The 25,229-nt window shown below is 37.2% G+C and overlaps 1 protein-coding gene across 2 annotated transcripts in view; it reads left to right on the forward strand.

Moving 5' to 3' along the window:
- The window catches only part of amdhd1 (amidohydrolase domain containing 1), a 31,817-nt gene that overhangs the window by 3,422 nt on the left and 3,166 nt on the right, over window positions 1-25,229 (forward strand). The window contains exons 7-10 of one of the 2 annotated variants that reach the window (XM_088072708.1): window positions 525-618; window positions 712-872; window positions 1,512-1,663; window positions 3,188-3,558. In XM_088072708.1, the coding sequence (XP_087928834.1) occupies window positions 525-618; window positions 712-872; window positions 1,512-1,617 (361 nt within the window). In that variant the 3' untranslated portion in view covers window positions 1,618-1,663; window positions 3,188-3,558. Of the gene's footprint in view, window positions 1-524; window positions 619-711; window positions 873-1,511; window positions 1,664-3,187; window positions 3,559-25,229 lie in introns of those variants that run through there. The other variant, XM_088072707.1, reaches the window with a different exon arrangement.

Below are 25,229 nucleotides of genomic sequence, written 5' to 3' on the forward strand. Positions count from 1 at the left end.
TGTAAGAATTTAAATGCAGAACTTTTGCAGTGTGATTTTAGTACCTTTTCTTAAATTATGGATACTTTCTCCACCATTGATCTTAGTTCATATTGTACTTTGGTGGCACTACATTTTGAAAAGTCATTTTTCATGGAAAAATGTGAAAACATACCATAGTTCATCTTCTCAAATGTGAAGATTTTCTGCTTTTCCCTTTAATTATTTTATTGAGGTTTATATATTTTATATTATAGAATATAATAATAATAATAAGAAGAAGAATAAAACAGTCACAGCAGCCATTTGTTTATTTGATTACATTTACCTTTAATACTTTGATACATTTTCATGATTAAACATTTATTATTTTACTTAAAGGTTTTGAATTCAGACTTTTACTTGTAATTGAGTATTTTTACAGTGTACTATTAGTACTTTTACTTAAGTAAAAGATCTGAATAATTCCTCCACAACTGTATAACACACACAGATATACACACTTGGCATAGCTGTGAGTTTTCTCATGGTTTGTGTGTGTTCAGGCTGCCTCAGCCTCGGGCCAGAGACATGCTGGACGCTGGCGTGATCGTCGCTCTCGGCAGCGACTTCAACCCAAACGCCTACTGCTGCTCCATGGTGAGGAAACCGTGTGTTGCATGATGGTTACAGCCTCGTCCCTGTCCTCCGTTTATTTGTGTCGTCCTCTCTCTGTCTCCTGTCCCTCCTCAGCCGATCGTCATGCACCTGGCCTGCGTCAATATGAGGATGTCCATGCCCGAGGCTTTGGCCGCGACCACCATCAATGCAGCCTACGCCCTCGGACGCTCCCACACACACGGATCACTGGAGGTCAACAAACACGGAGACCTGCTGGTCCTCAACACCACACGGTAAATATGCTGTATATATAAGGTTCAGTGGTTAAAGTAATGAAGTACATCTACTCAAGTACTGTAATTATAGGTACTTGCACTCTGCTACATTTGATATCTTCACTAATTGATGACTGTTTGTCTTCAGATTTAAAATGTACAGATTTATGTGGAAAATGTGTGATTTTTCGTATGAAATCTTTGTCACAGACCACAGTGAAATCATCATCAACAATAAAATAAGTAAATATTTCATACTACTACATACTATATTTTGATTTTTTGTGACATAATGAACTATTACCGTTCATATTAAAAAAAAATCTGTTTTTGAAATGTTGCCATCAATGAAAATGTTTATGATATTTAAATGGCATACTATCCTATAACTTTTTAGATTTTTTTGACTGTCTTTTTAATCAAAATTTGTATTACTGTTTTACATTTTATGACACACTGTACTAAGATATGTATGAATATATATATAAAATAGAAAAGAGACATCTTTTAATCTACGTTTATTAAAAAATGTCCCTAGCAGTCTGAGTGTTAATGTTAATTTCACTTGTCCGCTGGCATCCAGTACTCACTGTTTGATAACTGCATGCTTTGTGTGTTAATATTAAATGTAAACGGATCCTATCTCCTGTATTGCAGATGGGAGCATCTGATCTACCAGCTGGGAGGACATCAGGAGCTCATCCGTTATGTTGTCATCAAGGGCAACGTCGTCGTTGATAACGACAAAACAACGGACTTATAACCAGAGAAGAACTGGTGGAGGCGCCATCAATAACTCTGATAGAAAGGTAACGTGACATTTTTCTTGGTAAACCTTACTACAACAATGATGGCAACAATGATACTGCGACTTTTACTATGACATTTTTTTAAAGAATAATAATACATACTACAGTATGGCTTTTTATTCAACATTTTTAAGGCATACTGTAATTTACTACTTAATTTTCTACTCAATTTATGGCACACTGAAGACCTACTAACTTTGTCTTAAAAAAGTAAGGTATACTAAACTGTGACTTTTGTCATACAATACTATGACTATATTTTTTCTGAATGTTTGTGGCATATGATTATTTTTATGACATATTATACTATGACTACTGAAAAAAAATCCTGAGATATTGTATTATTACTTAAAAAAATCTTTATGGCATACTATCCCGTGACTTAAAAAAAAATCCTTATGACTTGCTATGCTTTTTTTATGGCATACTATACCATGATGATTTTCTGACACGTTTTGTGCAATATTTAATTTGGATGGACTGGTATTAGAGAAAACTGGAAAGGTCGTTCAAAATCGCACCAGAAAGTCTTATTGTAGCATTTTGTTAAAAAATGCACATAAAAGTCATACTATATATATAGCATGGCGTTCATAGTTGCACGGACCCGGATAAACCCCCTACAACCTGGGCCAAGGGAGTGTCTCTGGCCCGTCCCCTCTTGGGGGATCCAGGGTGGCTCTGGGAGTACCTCTAGTACTACCCACCCTTGTTTTTTTGTGACTTTTTATTACTTGTGGTCAGCCGAAGCCTGAAAACTGAAAGTTTGCTGCTGTCCTGCAACCTGTTTCTTTTTTGTCTCGTTTGGTCTTTTTAGCCTCTCACCAGATTCTCAGAAGGATGAAATTTTAACACCCAAGGATGGTTGAAAAAAGTTAAAAGATAAAAATGTCAGAAGCGGGGCGCCAGGTGGCTTGGGTGGTGGGGCGGGCGCCCCATGTGCAGAGGCTCTGTCCTCGCCGCCACAGCTTTGCTGCATGTTGTACCTCACTCCCTTTTACAGGAGCTATATATACTGTCTATCACAAGATTTAAGCAAAATAAAGCAGAAGCACAAAAAGCCCACGCAGTGATCTGCTGGTCCTTGTTATCTGGAGGTCCGTCCCATCATGACTCTCTCCACTGTCTGTCTTTCCCCATTGGCTGGCCTTGGGGTGGCATATTCGAGGAGGATCTCCCACCTGCTGCCTGAGGTGTCATGTTTGGGTAGCAGCTTTCTTCTCCTGCTCCAGGGGAGTTTCCACCCCTCCACATGTGGTCTCCTGTCACTGATCGCTCAGACAGCTGCTGCTGCTGATTCATGAACATGTTAAACATGCTCATAAGCCAGGGTGCGGCCGTTTGCATGTTCATGAAGGGCTTCATTTCCCTTTGGGGAATCTGGGTGCGAGTTTCCATTCTTGGCTGGTCTCCCAACAGCACCAAAAAGTCATACTATAGCATGTGGTTTTCTGCCACTTTTTTTTGACATGCTATATTATGATGTTGACATGATTTTTGGTTGTTGTTTTTTTGTCTTCCCAGCTCCTTGGTATGGCTTTCTCGATGACGCTTTACCAACAGATCCACTGGGCAGGAAAGAGGTATGACGCCTGATGGGATTAACACGATTTTTCCAACGTGTTAATATTAGTTACATATTCACTTTTATGTCATAGTAAAAACAAGCCAGTTACAATATGTGCCACTAAACCCTTTTATTTCACATTCGTTCAGTCTGTTAAACTAGTGTTTCTAATGGGTAGCATTTGTATTGTAATGTCTGTTGTTATTTTTAATTTTTGAGATTTGCCTCTGACATTCAAAACATAGATAAAGGACTGAGTATTTGGTTGTTAAAGGCCATGCCTATGGAAAGACACCATTTTGAATAAAAGCATTCTTCATAAATAAAATTTAATGTGGTCTCTCGGATTTATAATTACTATCTCATTCACTGATTTTCTTTTGTTATCTTTTGTTCCTTCAATCTTAAATCTGAATAACATGTAATTGTATGACTTTTTTGTGTCATTTTGAATGACATGCTATAGTATGACTTGCACCCACATCCTAACCCAAGCTGTTTATTCCCCTCGAGGGAAATGAACCCTTTCATGAACATGCAAACGGCCGCACCCTGGCCTATAAGCATGTTTAACATGTTCATGAAATAGCAGCAGCAGCTGTTTGAGCAATCAGTGACAGGAAGTGGCATGTAGAGGGGTGGAAACTCCCCTTAAGCAGAAGGAAGCTCCTACCCAAAAATGACACCTCATACCCAACCCTCGACCCCAAGGCCATCCAACGAGGAGAGACGGAGAGCGGAGAGAGCCATGACGTGATAGACCTCCAGATAAAGAGGAACAACAGATCACTGTGTGTGCTTTTTGTGCTTGTGTGCTTCTGCTCTGTCTTGCCTAGACCTTTCGTTAGATGGTATATGTATCTCCTGTAAGAGAGAGTGAGGTAACTGTTGCTTTTGATTTACGCTTTTAACATTTTTGTCTTTCAATAAAGCCTGCCTAAAGCAAGTTTAACCTATTGCTATCATCTCCACGGGTTCGCCTTTTCATCCCTCTCAGAATCTGGTGAGTGGCTAAAAAGACAAAACAAGACAAAAACAAACAGCATTTTTTCGACGTGCTATATTATGACATTTTTGTCCTTTTTAACGACACATTTTTTAACGTGTCAAAATTAGAATTTTTTCGACAGACTATACTGTGGCGTTTTCCACATGCTATTTTATGACGTTTTTGGCCTTTTTATCGACATTGTACACTATGAAGTGTCTCTAAAAACTATAGCAGCCATTTTTTCAATATGTCAAAAATTAGAAGTTGCCAGACTATACTATGAGTTTTTTTGTCATTTTTTCAACATGCTACACTAAAACGTGTCTCCACATGCTCTTCTATGTTGTTTTCAGCCCTTTTTTTGACATGTCAAAATTTGACTTTCTTTTTTTTTTTTTAACCATGCTATACTATGGGATTTATGAAGTTTTTAGACTTTTTGGCCTTTATTTCCACTTTGTATATACTATGATGGGTCTTCACAAGCTATTCTATGTTGTTTTCAGCCATTTTTGGGAGCAGTAAAAATTTGACTTTTTTTAGCAATTATACTATTGCCTTTTTGGCCATTTTTTTGACATGCTAAATTATGATGTTTTTGGCCTTTATTCTCACTTTGTTTACTATGACGTGTCTCTACAAGCTATGATATGTCATTTTTTCAACTTGTGAAATGATAGTGTTTTTGGCTTTTTTTGTAACTTTCTGTGCTATGGCGGGTTTCAGCACGCTATTTAATGCTCTTTTAAACTGTTTTCAGCTGATTTTGGGACGTGTCATTTTTGGACATTTTGCCATACTATAGCCTTGCTTTTTGCGTCATTTTTTCAACTTGTGAAATTATGGTGTTTTTGGCTTTTTTTGTAACTTTCTGTGCTATGGCGTGTTTCAGTACGCTATTTAATGCTGTTTTAAGGTACTTTAAGCTGATTTTGGCACGTGCAATTTTTGGACATTTTGCCATACTATAGCCTTGCTTTTTGGGTCATTTTTTCGACATGCCAAATTATGGTGTTTATGGCCGTTTCTTGTAACTTTCTGTGCTATGGCGTGTTTCAGCACTCTATTTAATGCTGTTTTAAACTGTTTTCAGCTGTTTTTGGGACATGTAATTTTTGGACATTTTGCCATACTATAGCCTTGCTTTTTGTGTCATTTTTTCAACTTGTGAAATTATGGTGTTTTTGGCTTTTTTTGTAACTTTCTGTGCTATGGCGTGTTTAAGCATGCTATTTAATGCTGTTTAAGGTATTTTCAGCTGATTTTGGGACGTGTCATTTTTGAACATTTTGCCATACTATAGCCTTGCTTCTTGGCTCATTTTTACATGCCAAAACATGGTGTTTTGGGCCGTTTTTTTTAACTTTCTGTGCTATGGCGTGTTTCAGTGTGTAATTTAATGCTGTTTTAAACTGTTTTCAGCTATTTTTGGCACGTGTCATTTTTGGACATTTTGCCATACTATAGCCTTGCTTTTTGGGTCATTTTTTCGACATGCCAAATTATGGTGTTTTGGGCCGTTCTTGTAACTTTCTGTGCTATGGCGTGTTTCAGCACGCTATTTAATGCTGTTTAAAAGTGTTTTCAGCAATTTTTGGGACGTGTCATTTTTGGACATTTTGCCATACTATAGCCTTGCTTTTTGGCTCATTTATTCAACTTGTGAAATTGTGGTATTTATGGCCTTTTTTTGTAACTTTCTGTGCTATGGCATGTTTCAGTACGCTATTTAATGCTGTTTGAAGGTATTTTCAGCTGATTTTGGGACGTGTCATTTTTGGACATTTTGCCATACTATAGCCTTGCTTTTTGGCTCATTTTTTCGACATGCCAAAACATGGTGTTTTAGGCCGTTCTTGTAACTTTCTGTGCTATGGCGTGTTTCAGTGTGTAATTTAATGCTGTTTTAAACTGTTTTTAGCTGATTTTGGGACGTGTCATTTTTGGACATTTTGCCATACTATAGCCTTGCTTTTTGGGTCATTTTTTCAACTTGTGAAATTATGGTGTTTTGGGCTTTTTTGGTAACTTTCTGTGCTATGGCGTGTTTCAGCACGCTATTTAATGCTGTTTTAAACTATTTTCAGCTGATTTTGGGACGTGTCATTTTTGGACATTTTGCCATACTATAGCCTTGCTTTTTGGCTCATTTTTTCGACATGCAAAAACATAGTGTTTTGGGCCGTTTTTGTAACTTTCTGTGCGATGGCGTGTTTCAGCACGCTATTTAATGCTGTTTTAAACTGTTTTCAGCTGATTTTGACACGTGTCATTTTTGGACATTTTGCCATACTATAGCCTTGCTTTTTGGGTCATTTTTTCAACTTGTGAAATTATGGTGTTTTTGGCTTTTTTTGTAACTTTCTGTGCAATGGCATGTTTCAGTACGCTATTTAATGCTGTTTAAAAGTGTTTCCAAATATTTTTGGCACGTGTAATTTTTGGACATTTTGCCATACTATAGCCTTGCTTTTTGGGTCATTTTTTCGACATGCCAAAACATGGTGTTTTGGACCGTTCTTGTAACTCTCTGTGCTATGGCGTGTTTCAGTGCGTAATTTAATGCTGTTTAAAAGTGTTTCAAGCTATTTTTGGGACGTGCCATTTTTGGACATTTTGCCATACTATAGCCTTGCTTTTTGGGTCATTTTTTCGACATGCAAAAACATAGTGTTTTGGGCCGTTTTTTTAACTTTCTGTGCTATGGCGTGTTTCAGTACATAATTTAATGCTGTTTTAAACTGTTTTCAGCTGATTTTGGGACGTGTCATTTTTGGACATTTTGCCATACTATAGCCTTGCTTTTTGGGTCATTTTTTCAACTTGTGAAATTATGGTGTTTTTGGCTTTTTTTGTAACTTTCTGTGCTATGGCGTGTTTCAGCACGCTATTTAATGCTGTTTTAAACTGTTTTCAGCTGATTTTGGCACGTGTAATTTTTGGACATTTTGCCATACTATAGCCTTGCTTTTTGACACGTTTTTTCGACATGCCAAAACATGGTGTTTTGGGCCGTTTTTGTGACTTTCTGTGCTATGGCGTGTTTCAGCACGCTATTTAATGCTCTTTTAAACTGTTTTCAGCTGATTTTGACACGTGTCATTTTTGGACATTTTGCCATACTATAGCCTTGCTTTTTGGCTCATTTTTTCGACATGCAAAAACATAGTGTTTTGGGCCGTTTTTGTAACTTTCTGTGCGATGGCGTGTTTCAGCACGCTATTTAATGCTGTTTTAAACTGTTTTCAGCTGATTTTGACACGTGTCATTTTTGGACATTTTGCCATACTATAGCCTTGCTTTTTGGGTCATTTTTTTCAACTTGTGAAATTATGGTGTTTTTGGCTTTTTTTGTAACTTTCTGTGCAATGGCATGTTTCAGTACGCTATTTAATGCTGTTTAAAAGTGTTTCCAAATATTTTTGGCACGTGTAATTTTTGGACATTTTGCCATACTATAGCCTTGCTTTTTGGGTCATTTTTTTGACATGCCAAAACATGGTGTTTTGGGCCGTTTTTGTGACTTTCTGTGCTATGGCGTGTTTCAGCACGCTATTTAATGCTGTTTAAAAGTGTTTCGAGCTATTTTTGGGACGTGCCATTTTTGGACATTTTGCCATACTATAGCCTTGCTTTTTGGCTCATTTTTTCGACATGCAAAAACATAGTGTTTTGGGCCGTTTTTTTAACTTTCTGTGCTATGGCGTGTTTCAGTACATAATTTAATGCTGTTTTAAACTGTTTTCAGCTGTTTTTGGGACGTGTCATTTTTGGACATTTTGCCATACTATAGCCTTGCTTTTTGCGTCATTCTTTCAACTTGTGAAATTATGGTGTTTTTGGCTTTTTTTGTAACTTTCTGTGCTATGGCGTGTTTCAGTGTGTAATTTAATGCTGTTTTAAACTGTTTTCAGCTGATTTTGGGACGTGTCATTTTTGGACATTTTGCCATACTATAGCCTTGCTTTTTGGATCATTTTTTCGACATGCCAAATTATGGTGTTTTGGACCGTTTTTGTAACTTTCTGTGCTATGGCGTGTTTCAGCACGCTATTTAATGCTCTTTTAAACTGTTTTCAGCTGATTTTGGCACGTGTAATTTTTGGACATTTTGCCATACTATAGCCTTGCTTTTTGGCTCATTTTTTCGACATGCCAAAACATGGTGTTTTGGGCAGTTTTTTTAAACTTTCTGTGCTATGGCGTGTTTCAGCATGTAATTTAATGCTGTTTTAAACTGTTTTCAGCTGATTTTGGGACGTGTAATTTTTAGACATTTTGCCATACTATAGCCTTGCTTTTTGGGTCATTTTTTCGACATGCAAAAACATAGTGTTTTTGGCTTTTTTTCTTAACTTTCTGTGCTATTGCGTGTTTCAGCATGCTATTTAATGCTGTTTAAAAGTGTTTTCAGCTGTTTTTGGGACGTGTAATTTTTAGACATTTTGCCATACTATAGCCTTGCTTTTTGGGCAATTTTTTCGACATGCCAAAACATGGTGTTTTGGGCCGTTCTTGAAACTTTCTGTGCTATGGCGTGTTTCAGCACGCTATTTAATGCTGTTTAAAAGTGTTTCCAGGTATTTTTGGGACGTGTAATTTTTAGACATTTTGCCATACTATAGCCTTGCTTTTTGGGCAATTTTTTCGACATGCCAAAACATGGTGTTTTGGGCCGTTCTTGAAACTTTCTGTGCTATAGCGTGTTTCAGCACGCTATTTAATGCTGTTTAAAAGTGTTTCCAGGTATTTTTAGCATGTGTCATTTTTGGACATTTTGCCATACTATGGCCTTGCTTTTTGGGCAATTTTTTCGACATGCCAAAACATGGTGTTTATGGCCGTTTTTGTAACTTTCTGTGCTATGGCGTGTTTCAGCACGCTATTTAATGCTGTTTTAAACTGTTTTCAGCTGATTTTGGGACGTGTCATTTTTGGACATTTTGCCACACTATAGCCTTGCTTTTTGGGTCATTTATTCAACTTGTGAAATTATGGTGTTTATGGCCATTTTTTGTAACTTTCTGTGCAATGGCGTGTTTCAGTACGCTATTTAATGCTGTTTTAAGGTATTTTCAGCTGATTTTGGCACGTGTCATTTTTGGACATTTTGCCATACTATAGCCTTGCTTTTTGGGCAATTTTTTCGACATGCCAAAACATGGTGTTTTGGGCCGTTCTTGTAACTTTCTGTGCTATGGCGTGTTTCAGCATGCTATTTAATGCTGTTTAAAAGTGTTTTCAGCTGTTTTTGGGACGTGTAATTTTTAGACATTTTGCCATACTATAGCCTTGCTTTTTGGGTCATTTTTTCAACATGCAAAAACATAGTGTTTTTGGCTTTTTTTCGTAACTTTCTGTGCTATTGCGTGTTTCAGTACGCTATTTAATGCTGTTTAAAAGTGTTTCCAAATATTTTTGGCACGTGTAATTTTTGGACATTTTGCCATACTATAGCCTTGCTTTTTGGCTCATTTTTTCGACATGCCAAAACATGGTGTTTTAGGCCGTTCTTGTAACTTTCTGTGCTATAGCGTGTTTCAGCACGCTATTTAATGCTCTTTTAAACTGTTTTCAGCTGATTTTGGGATGTGTCATTTTTGGACATTTTGCCATACTATAGCCTTGCTTTTTGCGTCATTTTTTCAACTTGTGAAATTATGGTGTTTTTGGCTTTTTTTGTAACTTTCTGTGCTATGGCGTGTTTCAGTACGCTATTTAATGCTGTTTTAAGGTACTTTAAGCTGATTTTGGCACGTGTAATTTTTGGACATTTTGCCATACTATAGCCTTGCTTTTTGGCTCATTTTTTCGACATGCCAAAACATGGTGTTTATGGCCGTTTTTGTAACTTTCTGTGCTATGGCGTGTTTCAGCACGCTATTTAATGCTGTTTTAAACTGTTTTCAGCTGATTTTGGGACGTGTCATTTTTGGACATTTTGCCATACTATAGCCTTGCTTTTTGGGTCATTTTTTCAACTTGTGAAATTATGGTGTTTTTTGTTTTTTTCTTAACTTTCTGTGCTATGGCGTGTTTCAGCACGCTATTTAATGCTGTTTTAAACTATTTTCAGCTGATTTTGGCACGTGTCATTTTTGGACATTTTGCCATACTATAGCCTTGCTTTTTGGGTCATTTTTTCGACATGCCAAAACATGGTGTTTTGGACCGTTCTTGTAACTTTCTGTGCTATGGCGTGTTTCAGTGCGCAATTTAATGCTGTTTTAAACTGTTTTTAGCTGTTTTTGGGACGTGTCATTTTTGGACATTTTGCCATACTATAGCCTTGCTTTTTTCGGTCATTTTTTCAACTTGTGAAATTATGGTGTTTTTTGTTTTTTTCTTAACTTTCTGTGCTATGGCGTGTTTCAGCACGCTATTTAATGCTGTTTTAAACTATTTTCAGCTGATTTTGGCACGTGTCATTTTTGGACATTTTGCCATACTATAGCCTTGCTTTTTGGGTCATTTTTTCGACATGCCAAAACATGGTGTTTTGGACCGTTCTTGTAACTTTCTGTGCTATGGCGTGTTTCAGTGCGTAATTTAATGCTGTTTTAAACTGTTTTTAGCTGTTTTTGGGACGTGTCATTTTTGGACATTTTGCCATACTATAGCCTTGCTTTTTTGGGTCATTTTTTCGACATGCCAAAACATGGTGTTTATGGCCGTTTTTGTAACTTTCTGTGCTATGGCGTGTTTCAGCACGCTATTTAATGCTGTTTTAAACTGTTTTCAGCTGATTTTGGCACGTGTCATTTTTGGACATTTTGCCATACTATAGCCTTGCTTTTTGGGCAATTTTTTCGACATGCCAAAACATGGTGTTTTAGGCCGTTCTTGTAACTTTCTGTGTTTCAGCACGCGCTATTTAATGCTGTTTAAAAGTGTTTCGAGCTATTTTTGGGACGTGCCATTTTTGGACATTTTGCCATACTATAGCCTTGCTTTTTGGGCAATTTTTTCGACATGCCAAAACATGGTGTTTTGGACCGTTCTTGTAACTTTCTGTGCTATGGCGTGTTTCAGTGCGTAATTTAATGCTGTTTTAAACTGTTTTTACCTGTTTTTGAGACGTGTCATTTTTGGACATTTTGACATACTATAGCCTTGCTTTTTTCGGTCATTTTTTCGACATGCCAAAACATGGTGTTTATGGCCGTTTTTGTAACTTTCTGTGCTATGGCGTGTTTCAGCACGCTATTTAATGCTGTTTTAAACTATTTTCAGCTGTTTTTGGGACGTGTCATTTTTGGACATTTTGCCATACTATAGCCTTGCTTTTTTGGGTCATTTTTTCGACATGCCAAAACATGGTGTTTATGGCCGTTTTTGTAACTTTCTGTGCTATGGCGTGTTTCAGCACGCTATTTAATGCTGTTTTAGGGTATTTTAAGCTGATTTTGGCACGTGTCATTTTTGGACATTTTGCCATACTATAGCCTTGCTTTTTGGGTCATTTTTTCGACATGCCAAAACATGGTGTTTTTGGCCGTTCTTGTAACTTTCTGTGCTATAGCATGTTTCAGCACGCTATTTAATGCTGTTTAAAAGTGTTTCGAGCTATTTTTGGGACGTGCCATTTTTGGACATTTTGCCATACTATAGCCTTGCTTTTTGGGTCATTTTTTCGACATGCCAAAACATGGTGTTTATGGCCGTTTTTGTAACTTTCTGTGCTATGGCGTGTTTCAACACGCTATTTAATGCTGTTTAAAAGTGTTTTCAGCTGTTTTTGGCACGTGTCATTTTTGGACATTTTGCCATACTATAGCCTTGCTTTTTGGGCAATTTTTTCGACATGCCAAAACATGGTGTTTTGGGCCGTTCTTGTAACTTTCTGTGCTAAGGCGTGTTTCAGCACGCTACTTAATGCTGTTTTAAACTGTTTTCAGCTGATTTTGGGACGTGTCATTTTTGGACATTTTGCCATACTATAGCCTTGCTTTTTGGGCAATTTTTTCGACATGCCAAAACATGGTGTTTTGGACCGTTCTTGTAACTTTCTGTGCTATGGCGTGTTTCAGTGCGTAATTTAATGCTGTTTTAAACTGTTTTTACCTGTTTTTGAGACGTGTCATTTTTGGACATTTTGACATACTATAGCCTTGCTTTTTTGGGTCATTTTTTCGACATGCCAAAACATGGTGTTTTGGGCCGTTTTTGTAACTTTCTGTGCTATGGCGTGTTTCAGCACGCTATTTAATGCTGTTTTAAACTATTTTCAGCTGATTTTGGGACGTGTCATTTTTGGACATTTTGCCATACTATAGCCTTGCTTTTTGGGTCATTTTTTCGACATGCCAAAACATGGTGTTTATGGCCGTTTTTGTAACTTTCTGTGCTATGGCGTGTTTCAGCACGCTATTTAATGCTGTTTTAGGGTATTTTAAGCTGATTTTGGCACGTGTCATTTTTGGACATTTTGCCATACTATAGCCTTGCTTTTTGGGTCATTTTTTCGACATGCCAAAACATCGTGTTTTAGGCTGTTCTTGTAACTTTCTGTGCTATAGCGTGTTTCAGCACGCTATTTAATGCTGTTTAAAAGTGTTTCGAGCTATTTTTGGGACGTGTCATTTTTGGACATTTTGCCATACTATAGCCTTGCTTTTTTGGGTCATTTTTTCAACTTGTGAAATTATGGTGTTTTTGGCTTTTTTTGTAACTCTCTGTGCTATGGCGTGTTTCAGCACGCTATTTAATGCTGTTTAAAAGTGTTTCGAGCTATTTTTGGCACGTGTCATTTTTGGACATTTTGCCATACTATAGCCTTGCTTTTTGGGTCATTTTTTCGACATGCCAAAACATGGTGTTTTGGACCGTTCTTGTAACTTTCTGTGCTATGGCGTGTTTCAGTGCGTAATTTAATGCTGTTTTAAACTGTTTTTAGCTGTTTTTGAAACGTGTCATTTTTGGACATTTTGACATACTATAGCCTTGCTTTTTTGGGTCATTTTTTCGACATGCCAAAACATGGTGTTTATGGCCGTTTTTGTAACTTTCTATGCTATGGCGTGTTTCAGCACGCTATTTAATGCTGTTTTAAACTATTTTCAGCTGATTTTGGCACGTGTCATTTTTGGACATTTTGCCATACTATAGCCTTGCTTTTTGGGTCATTTTTTCGACATGCCAAAACATGGTGTTTTGGACCGTTCTTGTAACTTTCTGTGCTATGGCGTGTTTCAGTGCGTAATTTAGTGCTGTTTTAAACTGTTTTTAGCTGTTTTTGGGACGTGTCATTTTTGGACATTTTGCCATACTATAGCCTTGCTTTTTTCGGTCATTTTTTCGACATGCCAAAACATGGTGTTTATGGCCGTTTTTGTAACTTTCTGTGCTATGGCGTGTTTCAGCACGCTATTTAATGCTGTTTTAAACTGTTTTCAGCTGATTTTGGCACGTGTCATTTTTGGACATTTTGCCATACTATAGCCTTGCTTTTTTGGGTCATTTTTTCAACTTGTGAAATTATGGTGTTTTTGGCTTTTTTTGTAACTCTCTGTGCTATGGCGTGTTTCAGCACGCTATTTAATGCTGTTTAAAAGTGTTTCGAGCTATTTTTGGCACGTGCCATTTTTGGACATTTTGCCATACTATAGCCTTGCTTTTTGGGTCATTTTTTCGACATGCCAAAACATGGTGTTTTGGACCGTTCTTGTAACTTTCTGTGCTATGGCGTGTTTCAGTGCGTAATTTAATGCTGTTTTAAACTGTTTTTAGCTGTTTTTGGGACGTGTCATTTTTGGACATTTTGCCATACTATAGCCTTGCTTTTTTTGGTCATTTTTTCGACATGCCAAAACATGGTGTTCATGGCCGTTTTTGTAACTTTCTGTGCTATGGCGTGTTTCAGCACGCTATTTAATGCTGTTTTAGGGTATTTTAAGCTGATTTTGGCGCGTGTCATTTTTGGACATTTTGCCATACTATAGCCTTGCTTTTTGGGTCATTTTTTCGACATGCCAAAACATGGTGTTTTAGGCCGTTCTTGTAACTTTCTGTGCTATGGCGTGTTTCAGCACGCTATTTAATGCTGTTTAAAAGTGTTTCGAGCTATTTTTGGCACGTGTCATTTTTGGACATTTTGCCATACTATAGCCTTGCTTTTTGGGTCATTTTTTCGACATGCCAAAACATGGTGTTTATGGCCGTTTTTGTAACTTTCTGTGCTATGGCGTGTTTCAGCACGCTATTTAATGCTGTTTAAAAGTGTTTTCAGCTGTTTTTGGCACGTGTCATTTTTGGACATTTTGCCATACTATAGCCTTGCTTTTTGGGCAATTTTTTCGACATGCCAAAACATGGTGTTTTGGGCCGTTCTTGTAACTTTCTGTGCTATTGCGTGTTTCAGCACGCTACTTAATGCTGTTTTAAACTGTTTTCAGCTGATTTTGGGACGTGTCATTTTTGGACATTTTGCCATACTATAGCCTTGCTTTTTTGGGTCATTTTTTCGACATGCCAAAACATGGTGTTTTTTGTTTTTTTCTTAACTTTCTGTGCTATGGCGTGTTTCAGTGCGTAATTTAATGCTGTTTAAAAGTGTTTCCAGGTATTTTTGGCACGTGTCATTTTTGGACATTTTGCCATACTATAGCCTTGCTTTTTGGGTCATTTTTTCGACATGCCAAAACATGGTGTTTATGGCCGTTTTTGTAACTTTCTGTGCTATGGCGTGTTTCAGCACGCTATTTAATGCTGTTTAAAAGTGTTTTCAGCTATTTTTGGCACGTGTCATTTTTGGACATTTTGCCATACTATAGCCTTGCTTTTTGGGCAATTTTTTCGACATGCCAAAACATGGTGTTTATGGCCGTTCTTGTAACTTTCTGTGCTAAGGTGTGTTTCAGCACGCTACTTAATGCTGTTTTAAACTGTTTTCAGCTGATTTTGGGACGTGTCATTTTTGGACATTTTGCCATACTATAGCCTTGCTTTTTTGGGTCATTTTTTCGACATGCCAAAACATGGTGTTTTTTGTTTTTTTCTTAACTTTCTGTGCTATGGCGTGTTTCAGTGCGTAATTTAATGCTGTTTAAAAGTGTTTCCAGGTATTTTTAGCACGTGTCATTTTTGGACATTTTGCCATACTATAGCCTTGCTTTTTGGGCAATTTTTTCGACATGCCAAAACATGGTGTTTTGGACCGTTCTTGTAACTTTCTGTGCTATGGCGTGTTTCAGTGCGTAATTTAATGCTGTTTTAAACTGTTTTTAGCTGTTTTTGAGACGTGTCATTTTTGGACATTTTGACATACTATAGCCTTGCTTTTTTGGGTCATTTTTTCGACATGCCAAAACATGGTGTTTATGGCCGTTTTTGTAACTTTCTGTGCTATGGCGTGTTTCAGCACGCTATTTAATGCTGTTTTAAACTGTTTTCAGCTGATTTTGGCACGTGTCATTTTTGGACATTTTTCCATACTATAGCCTTGCTTTTTTCGGTCATTTTTTCAACTTGTGAAATTATGGTGTTTTTGGCTTTTTTTGTAACTCTCTGTGCTATGGCGTGTTTCAGCACGCTATTTAATGCTGTTTTAGGGTATTTTAAGCTGATTTTGGCACGTGTCATTTTTGGACATTTTGCCATACTATAGCCTTGCTTTTTGGGTCATTTTTTCGACATGCCAAAACATGGTGTTTTAGGCCGTTCTTGTAACTTTCTGTGCTATAGCGTGTTTCAGCACGCTATTTAATGCTGTTTAAAAGTGTTTCGAGCTATTTTTGGGACGTGCCATTTTTGGACATTTTGCCATACTATAGCCTTGCTTTTTGGGTCATTTTTTCGACATGCCAAAACATGGTGTTTTGGGCCGTTCTTGTAACTTTCTGTGCTATGGCGTGTTTCAGCACGTTATTTAATGCTGTTTAAAAGTGTTTTCAGCTGATTTTGGAACGTGTCATTTTTGGACATTTTGCCATACTATAGCCTTGCTTTTTGGGCAATTTTTTCGACATGCCAAAACATGGTGTTTTGGACCGTTCTTGTAACTTTCTGTGCTATGGCGTGTTTCAGTGCGTAATTTAATGCTGTTTTAAACTGTTTTTAGCTGTTTTTGAGACGTGTCATTTTTGGACATTTTGACATACTATAGCCTTGCTTTTTTGGGTCATTTTTTCGACATGCCAAAACATGGTGTTTATGGCCGTTTTTGTAACTTTCTGTGCTATGGCGTGTTTCAGCACGCTATTTAATGCTGTTTTAAACTATTTTCAGCTGTTTTTGGGACGTGTCATTTTTGGACATTTTGCCATACTATAGCCTTGCTTTTTGGGTCATTTTTTCGACATGCCAAAACATGGTGTTTATGGCTGTTTTTGTAACTTTCTGTGCTATGGCGTGTTTCAGCACGCTATTTAATGCTGTTTTAGGGTATTTTAAGCTGATTTTGGCACGTGTCATTTTTGGACATTTTGCCATACTATAGCCTTGCTTTTTGGGTCATTTTTTCGACATGCCAAAACATGGTGTTTTAGGCCGTTCTTGTAACTTTCTGTGCTATAAGCGTGTTTCCAACGCTATTTAATGCTGTTTAAAAGTGTTTGAGCTATTTTGGGACGTGCCATTTTGGACATTTTGCCATACTATAGCCTTGCTTTTTGGGTCATTTTTCGACATGCCAAAACATGGTGTTTATGGCCGTTTTGTAACTTTCTGTGCTATATCGTGTTTCAACACGCTATTTAATCTTTATTTAAAAGTGTTTTCAGCTGTTTTTTTTGGCGCTACGTGTATCATTTTTGGACATTTTGCCATACTATAGCCTTACTTTTTGGGCAATTTTTTAGACATGCCAAACATGGTGTTTTGGACGTTGCTAACTTTCTGTGCTATGGCGTGTTTCAGTGCGTAATTTAATGCTGTTTTAAACTGTTTTAGCTGTTTTTTGAAGCGATCGTGTCATTTTTGGACATTTTGACATACTATAGCCTTGCTTTTTTCGGTCATTTTTTCGACATGCCAAAACATGGTGTTTATGGCCGTTTTTGTAACTTTCTGTGCTATGGCGTGTTTCCAAGCCGCAATGCTATTTAATCTTTATTTTAAGCAGCTGATTTTTGTACGTGTCATTTTTGGACATTTTGCCATACTATAGCCTTACTTTTTTGGGTCATTTTTCAACTTGTGAAATTATGGTGTTTTGGCTTTTTGTAACTCTCTGTGCTATGGCGTGTTTCAACCGCTATTTAATGCTATTTAAAGTGTTTGAGCTATTTTTTACAGCACGTGTCATTTTGGACATTTGCCATACTATATGCCCTTGCTTTTGGGTCATTTTTCGACATGCCAAAACATGGTGTTTTGGACCGTTCTTGTAACTTTCTGTGCTATGGCGTGTTTCAGTGCGTAATTTAATGCTGTTTTAAACTGTTTTTTAGCTGTTTTTGAGACGTGTCATTTTTGGACATTTTGACATACTATAGCCTTGCTTTTTTGGGTCATTTTTTCGACATGCCAAAACATGGTGTTTATGGCCGTTTTTGTAACTTTCTATGCTATGGCGTGTTTCAGCACGATTATTTAATGCTGTTTTTTTTAAACTATTTTCAGCTGATTTTTAGCCGCGTGTCATTTTGGACATTTGCCATACTATAGCCTTTTTTGGGTCATTTTTCGACATTTAAAACATGGTGTTTTGGACCGTTCTTATAACTTTCTGTGCTATGGCGTGTTTCAGTGCGTAATTTAGTGCTGTTTTAAACTGTTTTAGCTGTTTTGGGGGATGTCATTTTGGACATTTTGCCCATACTATAGCCTTGCTTTTTAGGTCATTTTCGACATGCCAAAACATGGTGTTTATGGCCGTTTTGTAACTTTCTGTGCTATGGCGTGTTTCAGCCGCGCTATTTAATCTTTGTTTAAACTGTTTTCCAGCTGATTTTGGCACGTGTCATTTTTTGGACATTTTGCCATACTATATGTACTTTTTTGGGTCATTTTTCAACTTGTGAAATTATGGTTGTTTTGGCTTTTTGTAACTCTCTGTGCTATAGGCGTGTTTCAGACGCTATTTAATGCTATTTTATTTAAAAAGTGTTTGAGCTATTTTTGGCGCGTGCCATTTTGGACATTTGCCATACTATAGCCTTGCTTTTTGGGTCATTTTTTCGACATGCCAAAACATGGTGTTTTGGACCGTTCTTGTAACTTTCTGTGCTATGGCGTGTTTCATACCGCTATTTAATGCACTGTTTAAAAGTATTTCCAGCTGATTTTGTACACGTGTCATTTTGGACATTTGCCATACTATAGCCTTCTTTTGGGTCATTTTTTTCGACATGCCAAAACATGGTGTTTTGGACCGTTCTTGTAACTTTCTGTGCTATGGCGTGTTTCAGTCGTAATTTAATGCTGTTTAAACTGTTTTTAGCTGTTTTTTAGGGACGTGTCATTTTTGGACATTTATACTATAGCCTTGCTTTTTTGGTCATTTTTCGACATGCCAAAACATAGTGTTCATAGCCGTTTTTTTGTAACTTTCTGTGCTATGGGCGTGTTTCAACCGCTATTTAATCACTATTTTAGGGTATTTTAAGCTGATTTTGGCGCGTGTCATTTTTGGACATTTGCCATACTATAGCCTTACTTTTGGGTCATTTTTGACATGCAAAACATGGTGTTTTAGGCCGTTCTTATAACTTTCTGTGCTATTGCGTGTTTCAGCCGCTATTTAATCTTTATTTAAAAGTGTTTGAACTATTTTTAGCGCGATGCCATTTTGGACATTTGCCATACTATAGCCTTGCTTTTGGGTCATATTTTTGACATGCCAAAACATAGTGTTTATGGCCGTTTTTGTAACTTTTCTGTGCTATGGCGTGTTTCAGCACGCTATTTAATGCTATTTAAGTGTTTTCCAGCTGTTTTTTGGCACGTGTCATTTTGGACATTTTGCCATACTATAGCCTTGCTTTTTGGGCAATTTTTTCGACATGCCAAACATGGTGTTTTGGGCCGTTCTTGTAACTTTCTGTGCTATTAGTGTTTCAGCCGCTACTTAATGCTTTATTTAAACTGTTTTTCAGCTGATTTTGGGACGTGTCATTTTTGGACATTTGCCATACTATAGCCTTGCTTTTTTGGGTCATTTTTTTTCGACATGCAAAACATGGTGTTTTGTTTTTTCTTAACTTTCTGTGCTATAGGCGTGTTTCAGTCGTAATTTAATGCACTGTTTAAAGTGTTTCCAGGTATTTTTGGCGCGATGTCATTTTGGACATTTTGCCATACTATAGCCTTGCTTTTGGGTCATTTTTTGACATGCAAAACATGGTGTTTATAGCCGTTTTGTAACTTTCTGTGCTATGGCGTGTTTCCATACGCACGCTATTTAATGCTGTTTAAAAGTGTTTTCCAGCTGTTTTTTGTACACGTGTCATTTTTGGACATTTGCCATACTATAGCCTTGCTTTTTTGGGCGAATTTTTCGACATGCCAAAACATTTGGTGTTTATGGCCGTTCTTGTAACTTTCTGTGCTAAGGCGTGTTTCATACGCTACTTAATGCTGTTTTAAACTGTTTTCAGCTGATTTTGGGACGTGTCATTTTTGGACATTTTGCCATACTATAGCCTTGCTTTTTTGGGTCATTTTTTCGACATGCCAAAACATGGTGTTTTTGTTTTTTCTTAACTTTCTGCAATGCTATAAGTGTTTCAGTGCGTAATTTAATGCTGTTTAAAAGTGTTTCCAGGTATTTTTTAGCGCGTGTCATTTTGGACATTTGCCATACTATAGCCTTGCTTTTTGGGCAATTTTTCGACATGTGAACAAAACATGGTGTTTTGGACCGTTCTTGTAACTTTCTGTGCTATGGCGTGTTTCAGTCGCGTAATTTAATGCTGTTTTAAACTGTTTTTAGCTGTTTTTTTGAGGCGTGTCATTTTGGACATTTTGACATACTATAGCCTTGCTTTTTTGGGTCATTTTTAGAGCATGCCAAAACATGGTGTTTATGGCCGTTTTGTAACTTTCTGTGCTATGGCGTGTTTCATTTGCGCTATTTAATGCTATTTTAAACTGTTTTCAGCTGATTTTGTACGTGTCATTTTTGGACATTTTTCCATACTATAGCCTTGCTTTTTTCGGTCATTTTTTCAACTTGTGAAATTATGGTGTTTTTGGCTTTTTTTGTAACTCTCTGTGCCATGGCGTGTTTCAGCGCTATTTAATCTTTATTTAGGGTATTTTAAAGCTGATTTTAGCGTGTCATTTTGGACATTTGCCATACTATAGCCTTGCTTTTGGGTCATTTTTCGACATGCAAAACATGGTGTTTTTAGCCGTTCTTGTAACTTTCTGTGCTATAGCGTGTTTCAACACGCTATTTAATACTATTTAAAAGTGTTTGAGCTATTTTGGGGCCGTACCATTTTGGACATTTGCCATACTATAGCCTTGCTTTTTTGGGTCATTTTTTACGACATGCCAAAACATGGTGTTTAAGGCCCGTTTATTAACTTTCTGTGCTATGGCGTGTTTCAGCACTATTTAATGCTGTTTAAAAAGTGTTTTCAGCTGTTTTTTGGGGCGTGTCATTTTGGACATTTGCCATACTATAGCCTTGCTTTTGGGTCATTTTTTCGACATACCAAAACATGGTGTTTTAGGCCGTTCTTGTAACTTTCTGTGCTTTAAGCAGGCGTGTTTCAACCATGCTATTTTAAACTGTTTTTTAGCTGTTTTAGAATGGGACGTGTCATTTTGGACATTTGACATACTATAGCCTTGCTTTTGGAGTCATTTTTCGACATGCCATGTGTTTTAGGCCGTTCTTGTAACTTTCTGTGCTATGGCGTGTTTCAGCACACTATTTAATGCTGTTTAAAAGTGTTTTGAGCTATTTTTTAGGCGTGTCATTTTGGACATTTTGCCATACTATAGCCTTGCTTTTTGGGTCATTTTTTTCGACATGCCAAAACATGGTGTTTTTGGCTTTTTTTCTTAACTTTCTGTGCTATGGCGTGTTTCAGCAAGCTATTTAATGCTGTTTTAAACTGTTTTCAGCTGATTTTGGGACATGTCAAAAAGCAAGGCTATAGTATGGCAAAATGTCCAAAAATGACACGTCCCGAAAATAGCTAAAAACAGTTTAAAACAGCATTAAATTACGCACTGAAACACGCGCCATAACTGAAAGGTTCAAAAAAGCACGGCAGCTATAATTTGGCGTAAACAATAAGAAAAATGACCTCAAAAGCAAGGCAAAATGTATCTTGTCAAAATGTCCAAAAATGACCCATGATGCCAAAATCAAGCTGAAAATACTCGGCTAAAACAGCATTAAATAACGTGCTGAAACACGCCATAGCACAGACAGTTACAAAAAAAGCCCCAAACACCATAATTTCACAAGTTGAAAAAATGACCCAAAAAAGCAAGGCTATAGTATGGCAAAATGTCCAAAAATGACACGTGCCAAAAATAGCTGAAAACACTTTTAAACAGCATTAAATAGCGTGCTGAAACACGCCATAGCACAGAAAGTTACAAAAAACGGCCTTAAACACCATGTTTTGGCATGTCGAAAAAATTACCCAAAAAGCAAGGCTATAGTATGGCAAAATGTCCAAAAATGACACGCGCCAAAAATAGCTCGAAACACTTTTAAACAGCATTAAATAGCGTGCTGAAACACGCCATAGCACAGAAAGTTACAAAAAAAGCCCCAAACACCATAATTTCACAAGTTGAAAAAATGACCCAAAAAAGCAAGGCTATAGTATGGCAAAATGTCCAAAAATGACACGTGCCAAAAATAGCTCGAAACACTTTTAAACAGCATTAAATAGCGTGCTGAAACACGCCATAGCACAGAAAGTTACAAAAACGGCCCAAAACACCATGTTTTGGCATGTCGAAAAAATGACCCAAAAAAGCAAGGCTATAGTATGGCAAAATGTCCAAAAATGACACGTGCCAAAATCAGCTGAAAACACTTTTAAACAGCATTAAATAGCGTGCTGAAACACGCCATAGCACAGAAAGTTACAAAAAAAGCCCAAAACACCATAATTTCACAAGTTGAAAAAATGACCCAAAAAGCAAGGCTATAGTATGGCAAAATGTCCAAAAATGACACGTCCCAAAATCAGCTGAAAACAGTTTAAAACAGCATTAAATAACGTGCTGAAACACGCCATAGCACAGAAAGTTACAAAAAACGGTCCAAAACACCATGTTTTGGCATGTCGAAAAAATGACCCAAAAAGCAAGGCTATAGTATGGCAAAATGTCCAAAAATGACACGTGCCAAAAATAGCTCGAAACACTTTTAAACAGCATTAAATTGCGTGCTGAAACAAGCCATAGCACAGACAGTTACAAAAAACGGCCTTAAACACCATGTTTTGGCATGTCGAAAAAATGACCCAAAAAGCAAGGCTATAGTATGGCAAAATGTCCAAAAACGACACGTCCCAAAAAAAGCTGAAAACACTTTTAAACAGCATTAAATAGAGTGCTGAAACACGCCATAGCAGAGAAAGTTACAAAAACGGTCCAAAACACCATGTTTTGGCATGTCGAAAAAATGACCCAAAAAGCAAGGCTATAGTATGGCAAAATGTCCAAAAATGACACGTCCCAAAAATAGCTGAAAACACTTTTAAACAGCATTAAATAGCGTGCTGAAACACGCCATAGCACAGAAAGTTACAAAAAAAAGCCCAAAACACCATAATTTCACAAGTTGAAAAAATGACCCAAAAAAGCAAGGCTATAGTATGGCAAAATGTCCAAAAATGACACGTGCCAAAAATAGCTCGAAACACTTTTAAACAGCATTAAATAGCGTGCTGAAACCTGCCTTAGCACAGAAAGTTACAAAAAAAAGCCAAAAACATCATAATTTCACAAGTTGAAACAATGACCGAAAAAAGCAAGGCTATAGTATGGCAAAATGTCCAAAAATGACACGTGCCAAAAACAGCTGAAAACACTTTTAAACAGCATTAAATAGCGTGCTGAAACACGCCATAGCACAGAAAGTTACAAAAACGGCCCAAAACACCATGTTTTGGCATGTCGAAAAAATGACCCAAAAAGCAAGGCTATAGTATGGCAAAATGTCCAAAAATGACACATCCCAAAATCAGCTGAAAACAGTTTAAAACAGCATTAAATAACGTGCTGAAACAAGCCATAGCACAGACAGTTACAAAACACAGCCTTAAACACCATGTTTTGGCATGTCGAAAAAATGACCCAAAAAGCAAGGCTATAGTATGGCAAAATGTCCAAAAATGACACGTGCCAAAAATAGCTCGAAACACTTTTAAACAGCATTAAATAGCGTGCTGAAACACGCCATAGCACAGAAAGTTACAAAAAAAGCCCAAAACACCATAATTTCACAAGTTGAAAAAATGACCCAAAAAAGCAAGGCTATAGTATGGCAAAATGTCCAAAAATGACACGTGCCAAAAATAGCTCGAAACACTTTTAAACAGCATTAAATAGCGTGCTGAAACACGCCATAGCACAGAAAGTTACAAAAAAAAGCCCAAAACACCATAATTTCACAAGTTGAAAAAATGAGCCAAAAAGCAAGGCTATAGTATGGCAAAATGTCCAAAAATGACACGTCCCAAAAATAGCTGAAAACACTTTTAAACAGCATTAAATAGCGTGCTGAAACACGCCATAGCACAGAAAGTTACAAAAACAGCCTTAAACACCATGTTTTGGCATGTCGAAAAAATGACCCAAAAAGCAAGGCTATAGTATGGCAAAATGTCCAAAAATGACACGTCCCAAAATCAGCTGAAAACAGTTTAAAACAGCATTAAATAACGTGCTGAAACACGCCATAGCACAGAAAGTTACAAAAACGGCCCAAAACACCATGTTTTGGCATGTCGAAAAAATGACCCAAAAAGCAAGGCTATAGTATGGCAAAATGTCCAAAAATGACACGTCCCAAAATCAGCTGAAAACACTTTTAAACAGCATTAAATAGCGTGCTGAAACACGCCATAGCACAGAAAGTTACAAAACATAGCCTTAAACACCATGTTTTGGCATGTCGAAAAAATGACCCAAAAAGCAAGGCTATAGTATGGCAAAATGTCCAAAAATGACACGTCCCAAAATCAGCTGAAAACAGTTTAAAACAGCATTAAATAACGTGCTGAAACACGCCATAGCACAGAAAGTTACAAGAACGGTCCAAAACACCATGTTTTGGCATGTCGAAAAAATGAGCCAAAAAGCAAGGCTATAGTATGGCAAAATGTCCAAAAATGACACGTGCCAAAAATAGCTCGAAACACTTTTAAACAGTATTAAATAGCGTGCTGAAACACGCCATAGCACAGAAAGTTACAAAAAAAGCCCAAAACACCATAATTTCACAAGTTGAAAAAATGACCCAAAAAAGCAAGGCTATAGTATGGCAAAATGTCCAAAAATGACACGTCCCAAAAATAGCTGAAAACACTTTTAAACAGCATTAAATAGCGTGCTGAAACCCGCCATAGCACAGAAAGTTACAAAAAAAGCCAAAAACACCATAATTTCACAAGTTGAAAAAATGACCCAAAAAAGCAAGGCTATAGTATGGCAAAATGTCCAAAAATGACACGTCCCAAAAATAGCTGAAAACACTTTTAAACAGCATTAAATAGCGTGCTGAAACACGCCATAGCACAGAAAGTTACAAAAACGGCCCAAAACACCATGTTTTGGCATGTCGAAAAAATGACCCAAAAAGCAAGGCTATAGTATGGCAAAATGTCCAAAAATGACACGTGCCAAAAATAGCTCGAAACACTTTTAAACAGCATTAAATAGCGTGCTGAAACAAGCCATAGCACAGACAGTTACAAAAAACGGCCTTAAACACCATGTTTTGGCATGTCGAAAAAATGACCCAAAAAGCAAGGCTATAGTATGGCAAAATGTCCAAAAACGACACGTCCCAAAAAAAGCTGAAAACACTTTTAAACAGCATTAAATAGCGTGCTGAAACACGCCATAGCACAGAAAGTTACAAAAAA

This window comes from Plectropomus leopardus, chromosome 22 (assembly GCF_026936395.1).
Source record: "Plectropomus leopardus strain MGB_pleo_1.0 chromosome 22, ASM2693639v1, whole genome shotgun sequence".
NCBI lineage: Eukaryota > Metazoa > Chordata > Actinopteri > Perciformes > Serranidae > Plectropomus > Plectropomus leopardus.